At 58.2% G+C, this 20,856-nt stretch overlaps 1 protein-coding gene across 1 annotated transcript; it reads left to right on the top strand.

Moving 5' to 3' along the window:
• Nucleotides 1-968: 968 nt before the first annotated feature.
• On the top strand, nt 969-20,355 carry SCARF2 (scavenger receptor class F member 2; the record flags this gene model as incomplete). The annotated part of the gene is given in 13 exon segments (XM_079322733.1): nt 969-1,153; nt 1,155-1,242; nt 1,245-1,426; nt 6,522-6,580; nt 8,109-8,210; nt 8,507-9,026; nt 9,126-9,344; nt 9,715-9,843; nt 12,178-12,281; nt 12,353-12,470; nt 13,855-13,970; nt 17,890-18,042; nt 18,360-20,355. Coding segments are annotated over 13 exon segments (3,183 nt in total), but the record flags the coding sequence as incomplete, so codon positions are not given.
• Nucleotides 20,356-20,856: the final 501 nt, after the last annotated feature.

Below are 20,856 nucleotides of genomic sequence, written 5' to 3'. Positions count from 1 at the left end.
GAGCTCAGAGAAGCTTGACACATCTCTTGCAGTGACCATTAAGCTGAAACTCCAGCTGGTACAGAATGGTGGCCAAGGAAGCCCTGGCCTATTCAGTGCTGCTTCCCTGTCAGGCTGAGGAGGTTTATTAACAGGGCTGCCTCACCATGCTAGAGGTGTGGGACTCGTGTAGATGCCCAGGGTGTCCCCCTGATTCCCAGCTGTGGGTCAACCAGTGGCTGTTCTGATGCCTTTCTGTCCCTGTACAGGTCCTCGCCCCCGCTGCTGCAGGCACCACTTGGCTTGCACAGGTCCTGCATGGCTCCCAACAGACTGGTCCAGGCTACCAGACACATAGACATCACTAGCATCTGGCACCTCCTGGACCTGCAGGACAGCTGCACACTGGGGCTGTCACATACCTGAGGCTACCAGACTTTTGGGGAAGCTAGATCCTGGGGCTGTCAGGCATCCGGAGGTGCTGGATCCCTGGGTCAAGTGGACACTGGGGCTTTCAGAATCCTGAGGGCTGCCAGACTGCCAGGACAGACCGACCCTTGGGTCTTTGGGCACCCAGGACTGTGGGACCCCTGGAGCTACTGGAACCACAAGCCACACAGATCTGTTGTGCATCTGGGACTGCCGGATCCCAGACACAGTCAGACTGCCAGACCCCCGGGACAGTCAAAACCCGGAGCTCTTGGACACCCACGGCTGTCGAGCCCCCGGAGCTGCTGGATTCCGGGACAGCCAGACCCCGGGGGCCACCAGACTGCTGGGGACTGTGGGGGCTCCGGAGCTTCTAAACCGCCGTGACAGCCTGTCCCTGGTGCTATCGGTTCGCTGGCCATCCACACCCCGAGCCACTGGACTCCCAGGACTCCCGGGAGCTGCTGGACCCCCGGGCTGCTCTGGAAGCCAGGACTCCGCATCCTCTCATTCCCCCTCGGGGACCCTCCCCGGTTTCGGCGGCGCTGCCCACCCGGGGGAGCCTCTCGGGGTCGTCGGGGCGGCGCTGCCCGGGGCCGGGGCGGCGGCAGCGGCCCCCGGAGCCTGGCCCGCCGTCAGGGGAACCAATGCGGAATTTCCTGGCTGGCGGCGGAGCCCCTCCCGCCGCTACAGAGAGGGGCGCGGGGGAGGCGGCAGCGAAGCGATCGCAGCGCGGCTTCCGCCCGCCGAGCGGCCACGGGGACCGGCCGGGACCGGGGCGGGCGGAGACCGGCAGCGGCGGAGCCGGGGCGGGGGGGCAGCGCCCGGCCCTGGATGGGCTGTGCCGGCTCCGGCTGGGCCCCGCCGCTCCGCCGCTGATGGCGGCCCGTGGGCTGCGGCTGCCCCGCCGCGCCCGGGCTGGGGCCGCGCTGCTGCCGCTGCTGCTGCTGCCGCTGCTGAGCCGCGGAGCCGCCCAGGAGCTGAGCCCCCGCGGCAGGAACGTCTGCAGGGCCGGCGGGTAGGAGCGGGGGCGGGCAGGTGTGCGGGGCGGGACGGGACCCCAGCGCCGGGACGGGGCCGCGGGACGGGACGGGACGGGACGGGCTTGCCGTCCATCCCCCATCTCGGGCAGCCGCGGCGCTGGGCGCCTTCCAAGACAAAGTCCGTCCTGTGCGCGGCTGAGGCAGGGGGAGCCTGTGGCGGGGAGAGCCTGAGGAGCGGAGCCCGAGCGGGGCCAGGGACGTGGGGGCTGGTCCTGATCCCCGGGCGGCTGCGGGGAAGCGGTCCTGGATGTCTCCGGAGCCAGTCCTGGATGCCCGGGGCCGGTTCTGCTGGAGGGAGCTGGGTTTGGGTGTCTCTGGCGATGGAGTCATGAGAGGGACGGAGGACAATCCTGCATCCCTGGGGCAGGATCTGCGCTGGGGAGTCGGCGATTGGGTTGCACTGATGACCCTGTGCTGGTGGGATACAGGATGCTTTGGATATCATGGTGAAGCTGCCCCAGGCTGCTGAGGATTGTGAATTGGCAGCCCCAGGACCCTCGTGTTTCCCTTCAGAAAGTGAGTGCTGGCACTGTCTAGCTGTCCCGGGGGTCGTATCCTGCCTGCCTGGCTGGGGGCAGGGTCTCAGGGAGTGGCACTGACTTGTCCCTGCTCCCAGTGCACTCCGTGTCCCACAGGTCCCTTTGCAGAGCATCACCTCAGCCGAGCTTCTCTGCAGCGCTCAGGCTCGCTCTGCCCAGGCTCCTGGGCCAGGCTGGCCCCAGCGAAAGGGAGAGAGCCCACAGCCGCTGCCTCCCGCCTGGGAGAGCTGGATCCCCTGCGCTTGATGGGGGGCCCAGGCCATAAATGCACCTTTACATCTCGCCTGTGAGGTCAGATGAGTCCACAAGAAAAACATGTGCTTCGAGCGAGAGGGGCCGCATAATGGCTCCATTCAGCAGGGCCACAGGGCGCTGGTGCCCCCTCCTCAAATTACAGCCATAGTTTCCTAAGGAGGCATTTCACGAGCCAGAGCAGCCGCAGCTCCCACCGGTGCTGTTCCTTGACAGGGAGCCGTCCCTCCTCGGCAGCCCGTGACCTGCACAGCAAAGCTGCATCTCGGGGTGGCAGAGGGAACTCGAGTAGTGTCTTGTGTTCTTGTACCCTGCTCCGTGTGCCTGGGTTTTTCCCCGTGCAGAAGGACCCCCTCATCCCCACTGGATGAGGATGGGGGAGGTGCTGCACCAGGACTTGCTCACTGTGCCACCATGGTGCCATGGGATATGCAACAGGCTGGCTGTTGAGTGGGACAGCTTGGTTGTGTCCATCCTCCTGCAGGACTGGGGCCTGAAGGCAGCCTAGGGGCTGGGGATGGTGGGGCAGGGACAATCCCTAGGAAGCTCAGTTGATGTTTGCATCATCTTCTATCCCTCACCCTTCTGCAAACCCTTCTTCCCTCTCCACCCACTCACTTGGCACCCACCATCATCACTGCTGTGTACAGTGGATGTGGAGGACCCCCTATATGTTACCATCCAAACCTACCCCAGTGGCCCCAAGGCTCTGGTGCTGCAGATCCTGGGGCCAGGGGCAGTGGGACTGGAGGTGGCTTTGGGAGGAGGTCCCAGTGTCCTCCACCCAAGGCTGTTGGAGCTTGTTGGACCCTTGGCTCTGCAAAGCCCATCCAGACATCCTGTGGAGATGCCCCCATGGGTTTCAGAAGGCTCAGGATTGTGTGACTTCTTGGGACTTGGCTCCTGAGTGGAAATTCAAGGAATAATTTAGGGCAGATGAAAAGGGCATATTTGGGTCTCTTGGGGGGTTTTGTGTTCTGAATTCAACTTGTCCTTAAATTTGAAGTTCTTTTATAACTGGCTTCCCATTGCTGTGACCAAAGGTGCCATGGTAACAGCCTGGGCACTGCTTTGTCCCTGTCCTGCACTCTTGCTAACACTCTCTTTTCCAATCTTTGGTCTTTAATTTTCTTTCTCTGCCTTAAGGGTTTCTATTTATGTCCATTATCCTATTCCTGCCTACCCTGGGGATGTCTGTCTGTCTGTCTGCACCCTGAGGCTGGGGTCAGGGAGCTGCAGCTGGCATCAGCTGAGGAGTGTAAGTGCCTGGGACCCAGTGGTCCCAAAATCACTGTGTACTAGCTGGGTGGCACCAAGTGATGGGTGGCACAGAGGAATATGAGCTATGGGGTGATGCTTGGAAGGAGCAGCAGGGCAGCGATGGAGAAACACTGGGGGTGGGGAGGGTGCCAGTGGTGCTCTGAGCACCAGGGACATGCTGGGTGTCTGCAGGACTCCTCTGCAGCTCCATCCACTGCTCTGAGCTGGGTGGTCTCACATGGGACCACAGGCAGCAGCTCCCAGCTGAGCCCCAGAGTATTGTTCCTGCTTCCAGGGATGTGAGCCTGCTTCTTATTGTTCAGGGAAGGCTGTGCTGGTCTGACTGAAAAGCCACCCCTCCTGCTTTAGAGTTGTTTCTATAGCCATTGGTAAAGTGATTTTTGGGAGCAGTGTATCATACTAAGTCACAAGAAAAGTATTCTACCTCTGTGAAAGCCTGGGATCATTAACTGAGATCCCAATGATGCTCAGCATGAGTAGGATGTGGCTATGGACCGGGGCATGGTTGGCATGGTCCCTGCAGGTGACAGCTCCAGCTCTGTCCATATCCCACTCCTTTTCCCCCACATCAGCTGAGGTCTCAAGCTCTGGCCACAGCTCAGATGCAGCTTTTCATTGTTTTTTTTTTCCCAGAATTTGTAGTGCTTTGAAGGAAAGAAGGTATTTGCATAGTGGATGTCTGCAGTGCCATGTCTGTGTGGGTCAGGAGGCAAGCTTTTAAACACAACTCCCAGTTATCCTTTCTGAGTGGTCAGGAGGCAGATGGAGCAAGCCCTTTGTCATGGACCTGAGGCCATGAAACATCTTTTAGTTGCACACCCTGGTGAGCACTTGTGATCTGCAGCCAGCACTGAACCTCTATGGGCTGATTGTGCTCTGGGACCCGTCCATGTACCCCACTGGGAGCAATGGTTTTCCAGTGTTGCATCCTGGCTACCTCTCCTTGCCACAGGACCAAGTTTATTTGCTGTCAGAGCTTCAGATAAATGAGGAGGAAGGCACAGGGAAGGAGATTAGCTGTCAGGGAACAGATAAGCCCAAATCCTGTGAGGCAGTGGGATGGGTCCCAGCTGGGTACTGGTCCCAGCAATCATGGTGCTGCTCACCTCCTCCAGCTCATAGCAGAACTTTTTTCCTCCTGCCTCCATGTTCCAGTAACTCCCAGGTCCCGACCATCAGCTCATCACAAAGAATACTTTTTGCCACATTTCCCGTGATGCCAATTTTGGTAGCCAGGCTGGGCTGTTGGAGGCAGGTTTCCCAGGTGTAAAGGTTTGCTCTTGCAAACCTGTGATGGTTTCAATCTAAAAGCCACCAAACCGAATTTCTAAAAGGTGAAAGCAACCCCAGGTGCAACAGTGAGGTTTTGGCCGTGCATGGGAGGGCAAGAGCACCATGGACCCTTCTCCACCTCTGCCTGAGTATCCCAGCACAGGTGGCAAAGCTTTTTGGGGGGGCTCAGGCTGAAGCATCTTGCAGAGGACCTTGACTCCAGCCCACCCAGTCCTCGGGGAGGTGATTTGGGGTTGGCCCCCCTTTGCCATTAACCCCGTGCATCCCCTCGCATGCTCTGTAGGAGCAGAGCCCCCCATTGAGCCCTGGGATCCCTGTGGGGGGTGTTTGTGCTGCTGCCATCTCAGCATCTTGCAGCTGCTTCCACAGGCTGCATAGATGGAGCTATTTTGGGCTCCGGCTGCAAGGCATTTTTTCCAGGCCTTGAATCATTTTTGTGGTTCTTTTCTGCCTCTTTTCCAACTTTTTGCAGTCTGCCACGCAAAGGGGGACATGGTGCTCCTGGCTGGGCCATGCAGGTGCTGCCCACCGAGGAGCTGGGTGGGAGCTGCAGCCCCAGGACCCCACTGTGGCCAAGGGGCTGCTGGCAGCTCCTCCCCAGCCCCAGGATGAGGCGGTCTGGCAGCCAGACGTGATCCTGTGACTGCACTGGGTTTCGAGCAAATACTTCCTCGCTGTCTCCTCCTCTTTTGCATTTGTTACATATAAAGAGGAAAAGGGGAAAAAAAACCAGCCAAATGCATTCCAGGCCGTGCCGCCAGAGCAGCCCGGGTGCAGTTTTCCTTGACTGCAGCGTCCGTCTGGGCCGTTTGTCTGGCTCTGCCCCCTCGCCGGCAGGACAGGCAGTGTGGGTCACCCCGAGCAGGAGTGGCTGGCTCCAGGGATGAGCAGGGGTCCACAAACAGGCATTTCTGTGGGGTCATGGCCAGTGTACTCCCCACGCCCAGCTGCAGCATGGTGAGCCCCCAGACTTTAGCTTGGGGACATTCTTGGAGGAAGCGCGGGTGAGGTGTCCCCGGGCGTCCCTTCCCAGCAGAGAGCTGAGCATGCCTGCTGAGCCCCAATTGGGTCTGAGCCCCTATCCTGCTCAAGCTTGTGCCAAAAACGTCCTGCCTGATGATCCTGTGCCTGGTACTCCATGGAAGTGGTGGTACTCCAGAGCTCTCAAGAGCTCAGGGACACATTCCAGCTGCCTGCACTTGGCACCCCCCTGCTCGTACATAGGAACGTTACCTGGGAGCTGAGTGTGTTCCAGGCTATTCCAGCCAGGTGGTTCCAACCTGCCTTTGGGGCTCCACCCCGGGTCACAAAGCATCAGGCCTGGCACTCAAGTCATGTTTTCCCCTGGGACATGTAGAACCTTCCCTTTTTTCCCAGCTTTTTTTTTTTTTTTTTTTTTTTTGAGGTGGGGGAGGGGGATAATTTTTTTATTGCAAACATGACTTTTGCTTTTTCATCACTCCTTATTAATGGAAAAAAATGGTTCTGTTCTTACTCCTGGCATCACCTTAATGGCTGGTGGGGCATCCTTGGGATTCCACAGCAGATCCATTAACTCATTGTGTACTGGACGAGGAGCTCCCTTTCCCCTCTGGAGGTGTAGAGGCCTCTAGCAGGACATCAGGGTGCTCCTGGTGGGTTTTTGGAAAGGACTAGGACTTTCTGAGGGTTGTAACTATTTGTGATGCTTTTTTTCTCCCTGCAGGTCCTCGGTTCTCGTGTGCTGCCTGGGATGGAGGCAACAAGGAAGCGAGTGTTCAATAGGTAAACACCAGGATTTTCCTTCATTGGGCTCTGCCCATCCTTCACTGAGCTCTCCTGGCCTCACCACCAATGTCAGGGGCCACCTCAATGTGTCCTGTGGCTGGGACCCCGTGTCCTGGGGACCTGCAGGCAGAGCCCTGCCTCTCTGCAGTGCTCTAAGCCAGCACCATGTGGATGAAATGGGTGCTCAGCCCCAGTGTCTAGGGTCACAGAGCTGTGGGGGATTTTTTCCTTACCAGCCTGCTCTGGATCTAAGGACTTGGAGATGTTGACTGGGATCTTAAGGGACAGTGAAGTGTCCCCCAGGGTGAAGCTGCAGGGATGGGACTGAGGTTCCCTACAGATGCTGCAGCAGCATGGGGACCTGAGCCAGAGCCACCAGTGAAGCTGAAGCTGCCCAGACCAGGCACATGTTCTCACTGGGGAGAGGCTGCCAGGGCTGCCAAAGACCACTGAGCTTGGACTTGGGCCATACAAGGTGTCACACCTCTTTACTGGAGCCCCAGTGAGCCCATCCACAGCATGGATGCTAAGCATGAAATCCTGGCAGCATCATTCCCTGCATTGCCACCACAATGAAGACAGCTGCTTTGGGGCTTCCCCACAGGGAGGCTGGCCACAGGCTGGCCACAGGGCTCACCATACCCTGGGAGAGCTGGAGGTGGCACTTTGCAGCTGGGACCAAAGCCCACATAACCAACTAACCCACTGTGCATGAGCCCTGTAACTGCTCACTGCGTGCATTGAGAATGGGGTATGGCCTGTTTGGAGGAGAGGACAGGATCTGCCAGGTCAGTGGAGGGGGGATGGTCCCCCAGCTGTTCCCATCTCTTGCCCCCCCAACCTGCTCTAACCTTTAGACTCGCTGCTCCTAACCTGTGTAATCTGTCTATTTTAGGGGTTTCTATAATATCCATCACCGTAGGTCTAACAACTCCCAGGTAAGGTGGCTGGGATGGGTGGTTGTCTCTCCCCCTCCCAGTGCCTAAGGAAGCTTGTCCAGGGGGGTGTGGGATCTGCAGGTGCTGCCTGCCCCACATGCTGCACTTGCCTGGCTCCAGGCATCGGCCTCAGCATGAGCTCCCCTGGCAGGAGAGGGGCTGGTGGCCTTTGGGGGCAGGTAGCCATGTGGGAGAGGCAGTGCTGGGATGTCAGTGCCCACAAGGCCTCCATTCCATGACCCCTTCTCCCCTCTAGCAATGCGGAGCTGAGCAAGGGACAGCACCATTGGGTGCAGCCTCTGGCAGGGACATGGCTTGGCTGGATGGCAGGAGACTGGTGGCCAGGATGGGTGGCATCCTGTCTGGGTGGCAGAGATGGAGCTGAGCTGGGTGACAGGATGCTGGTGGAATTTTTCTGGAAAGGGTTCCATCCAGCCCAGGAAGCTACTCACCAGGATGGTCACAGTGCCACAGCTCAGCAGCACTCAGAGGGTCACTGCACAGCTCTTTTTCTGCTCTGGAGGGGTCTGGGGAGCTTTAGGGAGCAAGCACTGGTACTCATGCCTGCTGTCTGTTCATCTGTCCAGCCGTGTGTGAGGGGAACTTCACCTGCAAGGAGAACGAGGTATGCGTCAGGCCCAGCGAGTGCCGCTGCCGCCATGGCTACTTTGGTGCCAACTGCGACACCAGTGAGTACTGGCGGTGCCTTCGTGTCCTCAGGGGGTCCCCCGGACCTGTCTCATGCTGGGGTGACTTTCCAGAGCAGATCATCAGGGATGGAGCTGTGAATGCTCTTGCTCTGCCTGATTTTCGGCTCTGTTTCCCGGGGCATTGTCCCCTTGCTGGGGTCTCCTCTTAGATCCAGTGCACTGGGGAGGAGGAGAGGGAGGACTGTCAGGAGGTGCTGTTGGGACTGTGGGTCTCCACTGTGCCTGGCTTGGGGATGTCCCTGCGGGCAGGGCTGAGGCTGATGGCTCTCCCACAGAGTGTCCCCGGCAGTTCTGGGGTCCCGACTGCAAGGAAATGTGCACCTGCCATCCCAATGGGCAGTGCGAGGACGTGACAGGCCAGTGCACCTGCAACATCAACCGCTGGGGCCCCAAGTGCGAGAACATCTGCCTCTGCAAGCACGGCAAGTGCGACCAGAAGACGGGCAAATGTACCTGCGAGCCCAACTGGTGGGGCCCGCAGTGCTCCAGCTCCTGCATTTGCAGCCACAACTCCCAGTGTGACCAGCAGACAGGCAACTGCCTGTGCCAGCCTGGCTGGTGGGGCCGTGGCTGCAACAACCAGTGCTCCTGCAACAACTCGCCCTGCGAGCAGTTCACGGGGCGCTGCCAGTGCCGGGACAGGACCTTCGGGCCTCGCTGCGACCGCTACTGCCAGTGCTACAAGGGCAAGTGCAGCCAGGTGGACGGGACCTGCACCTGCGAGCCGGGCTACCGGGGCAAATACTGCCGCGAGCCCTGCCCGGCCGGCTTCTACGGCCAGGGCTGCAGGAGGCGGTGAGTGGCCAGCCTTGCTGGGTCTGCTGCAGCAGGAGGGAGGTGGCAGCAGGGGGATTCGAGGTGTGCTGGGTGATGGGTTTGTTGCCCTCGTTGCAGGTGTGGGCAGTGCAAGAGCCTGCAGCCGTGCACCGTGGCCGACGGGCGCTGCCTGACGTGCGAGGCAGGCTGGAACGGCACCAAGTGCGACCAGCCCTGCTCGCCTGGCTTCTACGGAGAGGGCTGCCAGAAGCTCTGCCCCCCCTGCAAGGACGGCCACACCTGCAATCACATCAATGGCAAATGCTCCCACTGCAACCCAGGCTGGATCGGAGACCGGTGAGTGCAGCATTGGGTTCTGTGAGAGCGGTGTCTGGCTTCCCTGATTCTCCCAAGAACAGGATCATTGAAGGGTTGTGCAGCCCTGAAACTAATCCTAGGCACTAGAGTTTGAGGAAGAGTATCTCAGGTTGAGAGCTGAGCCTCACTGTAAGCACCCAGGGTCCAAGGGGCATAGGGCAGGGGTCTCACAGGCTCCCTCCAGTTCCATGGCCATGTCAGTGGGCTCAGTCCATCCCTGTACGCCACTCCTGGCTTCAGAAACCACAAGCCACCATGGTGATATACAGCCTGTCTCGGTGCATGTGGAGGGATGCTGGAGGTCCTCAAGTGCCATGGGTGCTCCAGCCACTTGCCTCATCCCTTCCAGGTGTGAAAGCAAGTGCCGGAATGGGACGTACGGGGAGAACTGTGCCTTCGTCTGCAGCGACTGCGTCAATGGCCAGTGCCACTTCGAGACTGGGCAGTGCCTCTGCCACCCTGGCTCCCATGGCACATAGTAAGTGAGGCACTGGTGAGCACACCTGGGGGCACCCTGGAGCATAGGTGGTGCTGAGACACCCTTGTGTCCTACGCTTTTGCCGGCTGAGAGGTTTCCTACAGTGGAAGCACTCCTGGGCAATAGTTCAGATGATTTGGTGAGCAGTGGGGGAAGGACAAGCTCACTGAGCAGCAAGGGCTGTTGTGCTTTAGAAAAGGCTGCTTGGCAAAAACAAATCAACAAACTGGTGGGTTTTTTGGGGGTTTTTAAGTCCAGAATGGATTTTCTGTCCAAAAACAGAGAGAAAGCCACATCCCAGAACAGCAAACAGCCTCACAGACATGGCCTCTGAGGGAGGCTTCTGCTTAAAGCTCTGCCTCTACTGGGGTCTTCCCCAGGCCTCCTTCTTCCCCCACTCCAGGGACACAAGGGCCATCAAGGGTCTGCTTACATCCCTGGGTAGTTTTTCCCAGCATGGGACTGAAATGTTGCTTGAAACGATGAGGAAAGCATTTTCCACCCAGCTGGGACATACAGACAGATCCCCCAGGTCCTGCCAGGTGGTGCTCAGGTTTTCCCAGCAATTAACTGAGGGTGACAACAAGGACAGGGATTTGAAGCTGGCATCTTGCCCACGCTGGCATTTCACTCAGGGCATAAAAACAGGGAGCAATTGCATTTTGAGAGTGTTGTGGCACTTTGCCAACCACTTGTGGTGCTGGAACAGTTGTTGTGCACTGGCACCAGCCTGGGCATCATGGCCACCTTTGGTAGCAAAGGCAGAGGTGAGAGAGTCTGAATGCTTCTCAGGGTGGTGGTGATGCTTTCATCACAGTGCCAGAGGGCAGAGTGTGGATTAACCTGTTCTGAGACCCTGGCACAGCACTGGAAAAGTGGGGATGGGGGATGCTCAGGATGCAGCCTTGGTGCTGTAACCTTGATGTGAGCTGTGCCAGGCAGTGCAGTCAGGCAGGCTCAGGAACGTTCCAGGTGCTCAGGCAGATCCCTGTGACTATACACAAACCAGCACATTTGTCAGCAGGGTACAATTTTGCTAAAAAGGGGATTTCTGCAATGAAGGCAGAAGCAACATCCTTGCTATGCAGTGTGCCCTCTCAGCTCTGTCAGGAGGAGGCTAAAGGAGCAGCTGCTAAAATATTTATGTGTGCACCAAGTGCTTTATCTTCTCTGTCTTTCCCAGAAGTGTCAGGACTCTTGTGGAAATATCACCCTCCTCTGCTCTCCCAAGATCTCAGCCTGGGGCAGAAATGTGGGGTCAAGTGGTGGGGTGAGAGGTTTGCCTTGCTGGGAAACTATCCCTTGCCCCTGTTCTGCTGTATTAGCTGCCCAGTGCAGCAGAGCAGATGCAGAAGTTCAGCAGGCATCCTGGCAGGCACATGATAGCACACGAGTGGCACATGACAGGCACACAGCAGGCACAAGGCATGGCCAAGGTGGCACTGTGCAGGCTGCTGGAGCATGAAATGGGCTGAGTGCCTTGGGGCACAGCGTCGAGGGCTGTGGGCAGCTGTGTCCCCAGGGGAGTGGGTTTGGGCTGGGGCCCACTGGCTCCCTGCAGCTGCAGCCACGCCAGCTGGGATACAGCTGGAGGAGGGTTTGGTGCCCAGCAGTACTGCCAACATCTGTCAGCTCCAGCTGGGTCCTGCTCTGCGATGCCTGACCCACGGCTGGGGAGGCAGGTTGGGTTGGACATGCTGACACCATGTTTTCTGTGCTCAAGCCCTTGAGACTTGTGAATTGGTTCCCATTGATGCATGTCCCCATCATCTCTGTGATACATCAGGAAGTCATTTTAACAGCAGTGGAGATTTGGCACCAGGCATTACCAAACTGAGAGAGTCTTAAGGCTGCTCTGTTGTTTTTCCTTCTTGGAGGCAAAAAAAAAAGTCAATCTGGGCACCTTCCCAGCTTGTGGCCGCTGTGGCTCTGCCTGGCTTGATGGGGGATGGGGCTTGGGGTGCCATGGCCACATCACCACTGAGCTGAGCTGGAATCCCTGTGTATCAGGGTATCTTTAGATGTGACTGCTGGGTTAATGACCTTTTCCTGATTACTGTGTCTAATGGTAAAGTCCCATGCAGAGAGCAGTAGGAGTGTCTGAGATTCAGCTGGGCCGAATCCTCTGAGCAGTGGGCAAAGCCACTGCGTGGGTGATGGGCTCCTGATCCCTGTGGACTGAGGCTTCCCCCAGGGTGTGGAGGAGCTGTGTCACAGCGAGCTGGAGGAGTGCTCCCTGGAGCATGGAGGGCTTGGGAGAAGGTGGCAGCCAAGTGGCCCCCACTGCTGTGCCTGGGGTGGGGGTGCAGTACTTGATGCAGCCCTTCCCTGCAGCTGTAACCTGACTTGCCCTCCCGGACGCTACGGAGCCAACTGCGCTGAGGTGTGCGGCTGCCACGACGGCGCCTGCGACCCGCTGACAGGCGCCTGCCACATGGGTGAGTGCGGGGCCGGGGCTGGGCGCTGCCGCGGGGCGCTGCCCGGGCTCAGCTGCAGCTCTGCCTTGCAGAGGCCAACCAGAGGATGGGCGTGATTGGGGCAGGGGCCCTCCTGGCACTGCTGCTCATCCTCCTGCTCTCCCTGCTCTGCTGCTGCTGTGTCTACCGCAAGAAGGACGAGGCCAGCAGGTGAGTGCTGGGGCCAGGAGAGATTTCACCAGGTTGGGAATGCAAAAGGAAGATCGGTGGGTTCTGGGACTGACTGGGGGATGCAGAGACCATGCTGGGACGGTGGTTCTGCAGGGAAGCTGAGGCAGAGCTGTGCTGCTCACATGACACTGTGTGGGTACCTGGGTCTGAGCAGTCCTGTTGTATCATCAGGGCTGATGGATGCACTCAGGGTGAGCCCCTTCAGGGGAGCCCCTTCCTGCTGTCCCTGACTTTGTTTCTCTCTTGTGGGCCATCATTTCATGGAGACCTGCCAAGTCACCTCCAGTTTCTGGGGTCTGGACCTGGTCTGCAAAGGAGGGACTGAATCACAGCAAGGGTATCACAGACAAAGCCCTTAGAACAAACCCCTGGATGAAGGGATGAGGCCTGGGGGATGGGAGAGATGCTGACTGTCCCACATGGGGATGGATGATCAGTGCTGGGAGGGTGGGTTCCTCCAGCAAAGTCAGGATGCTGACAGCATTTTAGCAGCATGAGGTTAACATCCTACTATCAGATAGGAGTGGGTACAGACCCAAGGCAAGGGGAAAGGTTTGTGCTGCCCAGCAAGGGATGAGAGGGCTGTTGGAGCTCCTCCAAATGTGCCACCAGCTAATGCACAGGAATTTTCCAGAATCCTCCCCTTGCAGCCCTGTGAGCTCAATCCCAGCCAGGCACAGATGCCTTGGAGAGCCTGCGGGCTGCAGGTAATTATTCTGCAGATAAAGCACAAACCCATCAGGTGGTGAATGGCACAGGGAGAGAAGGAATAGCTACAGACAGTTTCCTCTCTCACAGGGTGTCCAGAGCACAGTGTCCCCAGATTGCTGGGTCACCCGTGGTGCTCTCCCAGCACAGCCCCTTGCAGGGGGTGGTGGGCATAGTCCAGGTTCCCTTGAGTCAACTCACAAAGTCACCCACTCCTGTGGCTGAGGAGAATTGCTTGAAAACGTGGCCCCAAAGCAGAGAGCAAATAAAGAGAACCCACATGTTTGGCTTTGGATTGGGATGATTTCTTTTTTTTTTTTTTTTTTTTTTTTAAGATTTGTGGTCTTAACTAGGCATTATGGGTATTGTGGGGCTGCACTGCCAATAGCCATGGTTGGATCCAGCCTTCCCACCATTTTCTCTACATCCTGGTGTGGTGCAAGCTAGTGCCTGGGGCTGGCAGCAGATGCTGTGGGTCCTCAACTCCTCCAGCCTGGGCACACCCCTGCTTTTCATCCACCCCATTCTTGCTCCAAGACCCCTTTGCACTTGCAGCATCCCTGAGCTGCCTCTCTCTGGTGCCCATGAAAGCTGTCCCCACCAAAAGAGGGGAACAGTGCCTCTGATAGTGCCATTACCTTCTCTGCACCTCCAGCCAGGACCCAGCAGCAGCCAAGAAGCCTCCAAGACGTTTGTGTGGGCGCTTCAGTCGGATTGGGATGAAGCTCCCACGCATCCCCTTACGCCGCCAGAAGCTGCCCAAGGTCATGGGTAAGGCACTGAGGTTTGGGGAAAGTGCAGAGAGGTTTCACTCCTGTCAGAGCAGTGTGTGTGGCTCACAGCACCCTTTGCAGCCCTCAAGCAGGGCGGTGAGCATGGCAAGGCAGTGCCAGGGATTCACGGATCCCTGGGAGCATTTCAGTGGTTGGTATGAGCTGCCTGGCTCACAGGAGCTCAGCTGTTTGTGTCTGCAGCTTCCGGATCTCCAAGCACATTTTGCTTTGTGAGGATGCAAATGTTGTACTGGTTCTGGAGCTCTGCTGAGTAGTTTTGGGTTTACTCTCCTGAGGTAACCCTGGAGAGGAGTTGGTCCCTGTCACTCAGCAAGACGCCTTGTTAGTGCTTTTGATCCTGAAGTAAGCCCAGGAACCAGAGCATCTGGGCAGATGCCCACTCTCCTGCCATGTGCAGCAGAGTTGAGGATGGAGGGGCAGAGATACAGGTTGAGCTTCCCACTCTGCCCAGGCACAGAATTGGCAAATAGGGAGCTGCTGCCACCTGGTAAAGCTCCTGACCTGGCACTTCAGGGCTGTTGGGACCCTCTTCATCCCAGCAGCTGGGGAATGCTCTCCCCTGCACTCTCTGAACTTTCCTTGCACCTCTTCCCAGCACGGGGAGCTGGGGATCTGCTGCAGCCGCGTTGACTAAACTTTGGAGGCAGCAATCATTTCAACCCCAGCCCTCTTCCTGAGCCCAGAACCTCCCTGGGAATGCCATGATGGTGGAATCCCCAGAGCAGCCACATCCTGGCACACAGTGGCTCAGCATGAGGCTAAATCCCTCATTCCAGGCAGGACACAGAGATGACTCCCATCCCTGCACACCATGCACAACATTCAGCATCCAAGCTGGGGGGATAAGCCCTCACGGGGCACAGCAAAGCCCTGCCCAGAGCAGGCTATGCCAGGGCCCGAGAAACATTCCTGCTGCAAGGATAACAGAGGATCATAGAGGCTGTGTTTGTGGAAGGGGCCGGGGAAGGGCCTGGGGAGGACAGAGGGTGGCTGTGTGCAGTGAGGGCAGGGGTGCTGCCTGCAGGCTGCTGGCACCAGTCCAGCCATGCTTTGTGCAGAGGGCAGCAGCAGCCCCGAGAAAGGCTGATGGTCCTCAGGATGGTCCCAGCAGGGCTGGGGCTGTTCCTGGAATCTGATCAGGTCTTGCCTTGTGTTATCTGGCAGAGTAGAGTCCGTGTGGGTTCCAGTAGCTCCCAGTCCCACTGAGACGTGGTCTGGCAGTAACTCCAGTTCCCACGGGGTCTGGGGGCCCCAGGGTGACAGGAACCTGTTGCTTTGCCTATAGTAGCTGCATCCCTGATGCCCAGTGATCAGAGTGCCACATCATGACTACACCTGGAACTGTGGAAGCCACAGTAGCCAGTATCCACTGGCAGAGGCCACGTGTTCCCCGCGTTGGTCCTGCCTCAGCAGGGGGGGTCCCAGGGTTGCTGAAGTGCCCCATCCCAAGGGTCAAGTCAGTGCTGGAGGTGCTCAGGACTTGTGGGGATGTCCCAGTGAAACTGGTGCTGGCTGATACCTGGGCAGTCTCAATCTGCTCTCAGTGCCACAGTGACCATGTGTTTGCTGAACTGGAGGGACTTCTCCTCTGGGCTCAAACCCCGGTGACCGCAAGCCTACTCATGGTAGAATGTTCCCAGGTGGGACTGCAGGTCTTGAAACCCCACTAAAGCTCATCAGGTGCCTGGAGCCTTTTGAAGTTCCTCCCTGAAAAGCTGCTCCCCAGCCTTAGCACCAGCTTTGGATGCACAGCATCTCCCTGGGGATCACACCCTGGGCTCACACCAGCAGCCGTAGGGCCAGCGTTTGGGTTTTTCTGGGTGTGGGATTTGCTCACCAGGTGTCAGTGGTGCCAGTGTGGATCTCGGTCACGTCACCAGATGCCAAGGCTAACCTGAGCCCTGCACCCCACCACGTATTCTTTCCAAGCAGCAAAGCTCAACCAGCCCCAAGGGTGATGGTAATCAAGGGGAGCTTGGGATGAGTGGGAGGGGGTGGCCAGGAGGACTCTGGAATCCCTCTCTCATAGTTCTTCTCCTGCCTCATGTTGGTCTTGAGAGCAACTGGCCACTGTGCAGGCAGGACTGGGGTTGTCATCCTGATGCTGTGGCTCCAGGAGATTTTGGGGAGCAATGACAGGAAGGGATATGTGGGAGGCATCCACATTTCTCTCAGCCCCAACAGCCAGGGAAGAAAAATCCCTGGCAACCATGTTGGAGCCCCCAAGTCTCCCAAAGCTTCAAGGTGCACTACTTATCCTCATTTTATAATCTGGCTGTGTCCTGGGTCTCACTGGAGTCCCAGAGTTGCCTTGTGGCCATGAGTACCAGCCACTTGTCACGCCTCCTCTCAGGAAGCATCTCCCTTCATCCGCTTCCAGACAGCTGCTTTTAATTTTCTCTTTTTGGTTTTTGTTACAAGGAAAGCCATGTTGGAACTGCTTCTTTCCCCTCTCTGGGCCATTTGCTCTTTAAAAATATCTGCTTGGGTTTTTTTCCTTGCTCCATGAAGCCAAACTATGCAGGGGCAAGTGTGCAGCACTGCTGTCATTTTAATGGCCCTACATGTCTGAAGCCAAATTTCCTAATAATGGATAAACGTTCCAGTAGGCATCCCAATAACACTAAAAGTTATTTTATTGTAAATTAGGGGTGTGCTGCATGGATCAAACAGTCCAGGCAGGCAATTGCAGCATGACTGAGATGCAGTTTGGGTTGGGATGTTCAATCAAAGGTTAGACACACGTGGAAACACCCACTCTGTGCATGGGGTTTTCATAGAATCACAGAATATCCTGAGCTGGGAGGGACCCACGGGGATCATCAGTCCAACTCCTGGCCCCGCACAGACACCCCAACAGTCCCACTCTGTGCCTGAGAGCATTGTCCAAATGCTCCTGGAGATCTGGCAGCCTTGGGGCCGTGCCCATTCTCTGGAGCCTGGGCAGTGCCCAGCACCCTCTGACACTACCCTTTTGCAGCCCTTCATCCAAAGCAAGACTCTGCCTTGCTTTGGAGGTCACTTGTCATTGTCCCAGGGAACAAAATGCCAGTGGAAGGGGATGGGGACAAGTGCATCTGCTACTGCAGGGAGGGTCGGTCCCTCCTCCCAGCTGGTTACTGCCTCAGTTTTGTGGGTACCCAAGGAGGATGCTGAAGCTGTGGGCACCTAGGGAAGCCCCCCAGGATGTGTTTGGCTTGTCCAGAAAAAAGCCTTAAAATATCAAATTGGGGAAAAAAAAGTCATTCCAGCCCAGACAACTCTTAACTGTAATCTTGTCTATTTTGTTTTACTAACAACGTTTTTCCTCTGGTTGTTTCTCGCTTCCACTTGGCTTCCTTTGATCCTTCTTCTGCATCCATGTGCAAAAGTATATGGAAAAGGAAAATGTAGTCAAGTGGTTCTGAAGCGGGAATTAGTGGAATTGAAGCCAGCAGCTAATTTTCTCCCTGGGAAGGGGACAGTCACAGTGCCAGGACCCTCTCTGCAGAGGGGCTGTGCCGGGTTGCACAGCTCATGGGTGACCATTTGGACACTCATCAAGTTGTCATGGGACCCAGGGGTTGGGTGGCTTGTCCTCCCATCATGTGCATCCTCAATTTCAGCAGCTGGAGATGGGGATAGATGGAACTGTGAGGCTTGAACAGACTCTGCTGCCCACAGCCCAAGCTATGGAGCATACCAGGATACTGCTACTTGATGGCTTCTGTGGCCACTTGCCTGAGGGACCTGGTGGGACTGTGCAGCAAGAGGTGTCCCTATGCGTTGGATGCTGTCCCTGTCCCTGACACCCAGCAGGAAACTGGGCAGAGGGGAGCTGTGCAGCATCTTGGCTGGCAGCAGGTACTGGGGGGTTCAGCAGAACAGGCATTGACAGCAGTTCCTTGTCCTCACAGTGGCCCACCATGACCTGGAAAATACCCTGAACTGCAGCTTCATCGAGCCACTCTCTGTGGTGGAGCAGCCTTCCCCATCCTGGTCATCCCGTGGCTCCTTCTCCTCCTTTGACACCACAGACGAGGGCCCTGTGTACTGTGTCCCCCATGAAGGTGAGCAGGGAACAGGGTGCATCCCCAGGGGACTTCGGGGACAATACCAGGGGCCTGCTCAGTGGACAGGTGTCACTCTTGCATCATGAGGATCGTGTTGCCCTGGTTCCTCGTGCCCCACGAAGGAGTGCAGGTTGCAGCCATACCTCCCACACAGTTTCAGAGCTCCCTCTTCCAGCATCTGCTGCTCCAGGGTTAAGAGCCAGGAGATCTCTGACTGGGAGTCTAACTGGGGGGACACCGTCCTGCGGGAGCATCTCAGTCCTTCCCTTCCTCAGGCACATCCCACCTGACACCATTGTTCTCTCTTCCCGCAGAGAGCATGGGTGACAGCAGGGACAGAGGGACACCTGCCAGCGCCGGGGACAAGCAGGTGGCCCCCATTAGCGGTGAGGAAGCGGGCGAATACACGTTCCTGAAGGAGACGGGCTCTGTCAGAGCCTTCCCAAACGACAGCAGCGAGACCCCCCTGCTCAAATCCTCGGATAGCGAACGCTCCTCCTGCGGTTCGGGCTCGGCCGGCGCCGCGCTCTACGCCAGGGTTGCCCGCCTCTCCAAGCAGTCCAAGGAGGAGGAGGATGCCACTGCGGAGCCCCGCAGCCCCGAGAAGCCGCCATCCCCGGAAAGGACCAAGCCCCGTCCTCCAGACCCGGCCACGAAGCCCAAAGTCTCCTGGATCCACGGCAGGTACAGCTCTGGCCAGTCCAACTCCCTGCCGGTACCCAGCCAGCCCCCAGAGCAAGTGAGCGCCCGGTCCGGCAGCCCCGAGCAAGACCAGAGCTTGGCCAGGAGGAAGAGGAGTCCGAGCGAGACGTCGGCCAATGTGCAGGGCAGAGCGGAGGAGAAGGGCGCCTCCCGCGGCAAGGAGAAAGCTCAGAAGCAACCAAAGGAGCCCGGCATCCCCGAGGGCAAATCCAACGTCTGCGGGGAGCCCCAGTCACCCTCCAAGCCCAAGCAGAGGAGCAAAGCCGGCTCGGAGCCGATGGAGACCATCAACGGGGCGGTGCAGAACGCCTTCCGAAAGATGGGCGCCTTCCAGCCGGAGCGGCGGGCCGGGGACACCAGGGATGCTCCTTGCAGCCCCGGCACCGGCAAACCCCGCTCCGAGCCGCTGTATCCCCAGCTGGCCTCCGAACTGGCCGCTCAGCTGAAGGAAAAGACTCAGGGCCTCAACAAGGGGGACGGAGGCATCCGGGCGAACGGGGTCAGTGCCCAGCGGGAGAAGCCCACCCCTCCCCAGAAAGCCAAGCGCTCGGCGGCCGCCGGCGGCCAGAAGACCAGCAAACCCTTGCTGCCCACCTCTCCCCATCTGCAAAAACTGATCCCTGCGGCCGCCGAGACGGCAGCCCAGGAGCCCAAGTGGGTGGAGAAGCCAAGTGCCGGCAGCGGCCACGATCAGACTCTCCCCACTGACCAGACAGCCAAGAAAACCCCCATTAAGAAGCCACCCAGAAAGAAGAGCCGGGAAGCGAGCCTGGAGCCGCCCAGGGCAGCAGCTGCTGTGCCAGCTCAGGCAGTGCAGTGACCAGGAACCGGTCACCGGCCCCGCACCGGCCGCACACCAGGAAGAAGGACATTTGCCAGCACAACCAGCGAACGTGGGAGCCTGGACTGGGCTAGGGGCACTGGAAGAGCCTTGATCCTCCCTTTATTCCCCTCCACCTCACTCATCGCCCTTTGTGCCTTAGTCCTCCTTGCCCTAGGACCCCGTCCCTTCAGCCGTCCCCTGCTCCTGCTCTCTGCCGGCTCTCAGCTCGCCCTCCCTTTCTGCGCAGGGCGGGACCGCAAGGAGCCGGCCCGGCCGCCACCCCGGGGGGCTCCGTGTGTGGCGTATCCCCCCACACACTTTTTTTGTAGCAGTATTATCGACCGCATAAGCAGCGCTTGTACTAGACGTGCCCACGGTATATTCTGCAGTAACCGAGCCGCTCGCTTCCCGCTCTCCGTTCCGGTCTGTTTGGGTCGCGGAGCACGGGAGAGGGAGAGAGCTGCTGCTCCGTGCCCAGGGCAGTGCCAGAGATGTGCCCCGCATCCATCGCTGGCAGCAGCTCCCCTGCCCCGGCGCCCTCCAGGCACAGCTCTCCACTGCCGGTGCATGCCGGAGTGGGGTCGAGCCGGTTTCGACCGATGCCACCCTCCCTCCCCTCCTCCTCGGCGCTGCTTCTGGCCAGGAGGAAGCACTATTTATGGATGGAGCTGGACGCCCTTCGGGCTCCTGCATCCCATCCAATGGGATGGGAGGGATTAGTTTGGTATGAGAGAGCCTGGCACCTCTGCAGAGCGCTTTCCTAATAAAAATGTATTTCTTCCGTAGCTGGGTGCCATCTATCCTTGCCCCCCGCCTTCCTCTGGGCAGGCAACATGCCTAGCCTTGCTTCCTGGTCCTGCGTGGGATGCAATGGGGAGATGAATGACCTTGCAGCAGTACAGGCAGGTGGGAAGCAGCAGTCAGAGTGGGACGCAGGTCCCACAGGGACCCGCGGGGGCTGCTGCTACACGTGCTCATCGGGCATCAGACGTGAGCCCTGAGGGCAAGACGAGGAGCTTCCCTTCCCCCAGGATCCAGCATTGTCCCGGTGGCTGACTAGTCCCATGGTCAGAGACTCCTCATTGTAGCCTGGGTCAGACCCTGAGGTTCAAGAGATCTCTGGCCACTAAGCAAAGAGAGCCCCCCTCTGGGTCCTCAGGGTGCTGGGACACAAATGTGGGGGGCATGAGCTCTGAGCTCCGCTTTCTAAAGCCCCTGCCCAGGGGCTGCCAACCCTGTCAGCATTTGGGGTCTTCACACAGCCCCAGGCACGATGCTGGCAGAGG

Source organism: Erithacus rubecula, assembly GCF_903797595.1.
Source record: "Erithacus rubecula genome assembly, chromosome: 19".
NCBI lineage: Eukaryota > Metazoa > Chordata > Aves > Passeriformes > Muscicapidae > Erithacus > Erithacus rubecula.
This window is presented reverse-complemented; position numbering and strand designations above follow the sequence as displayed.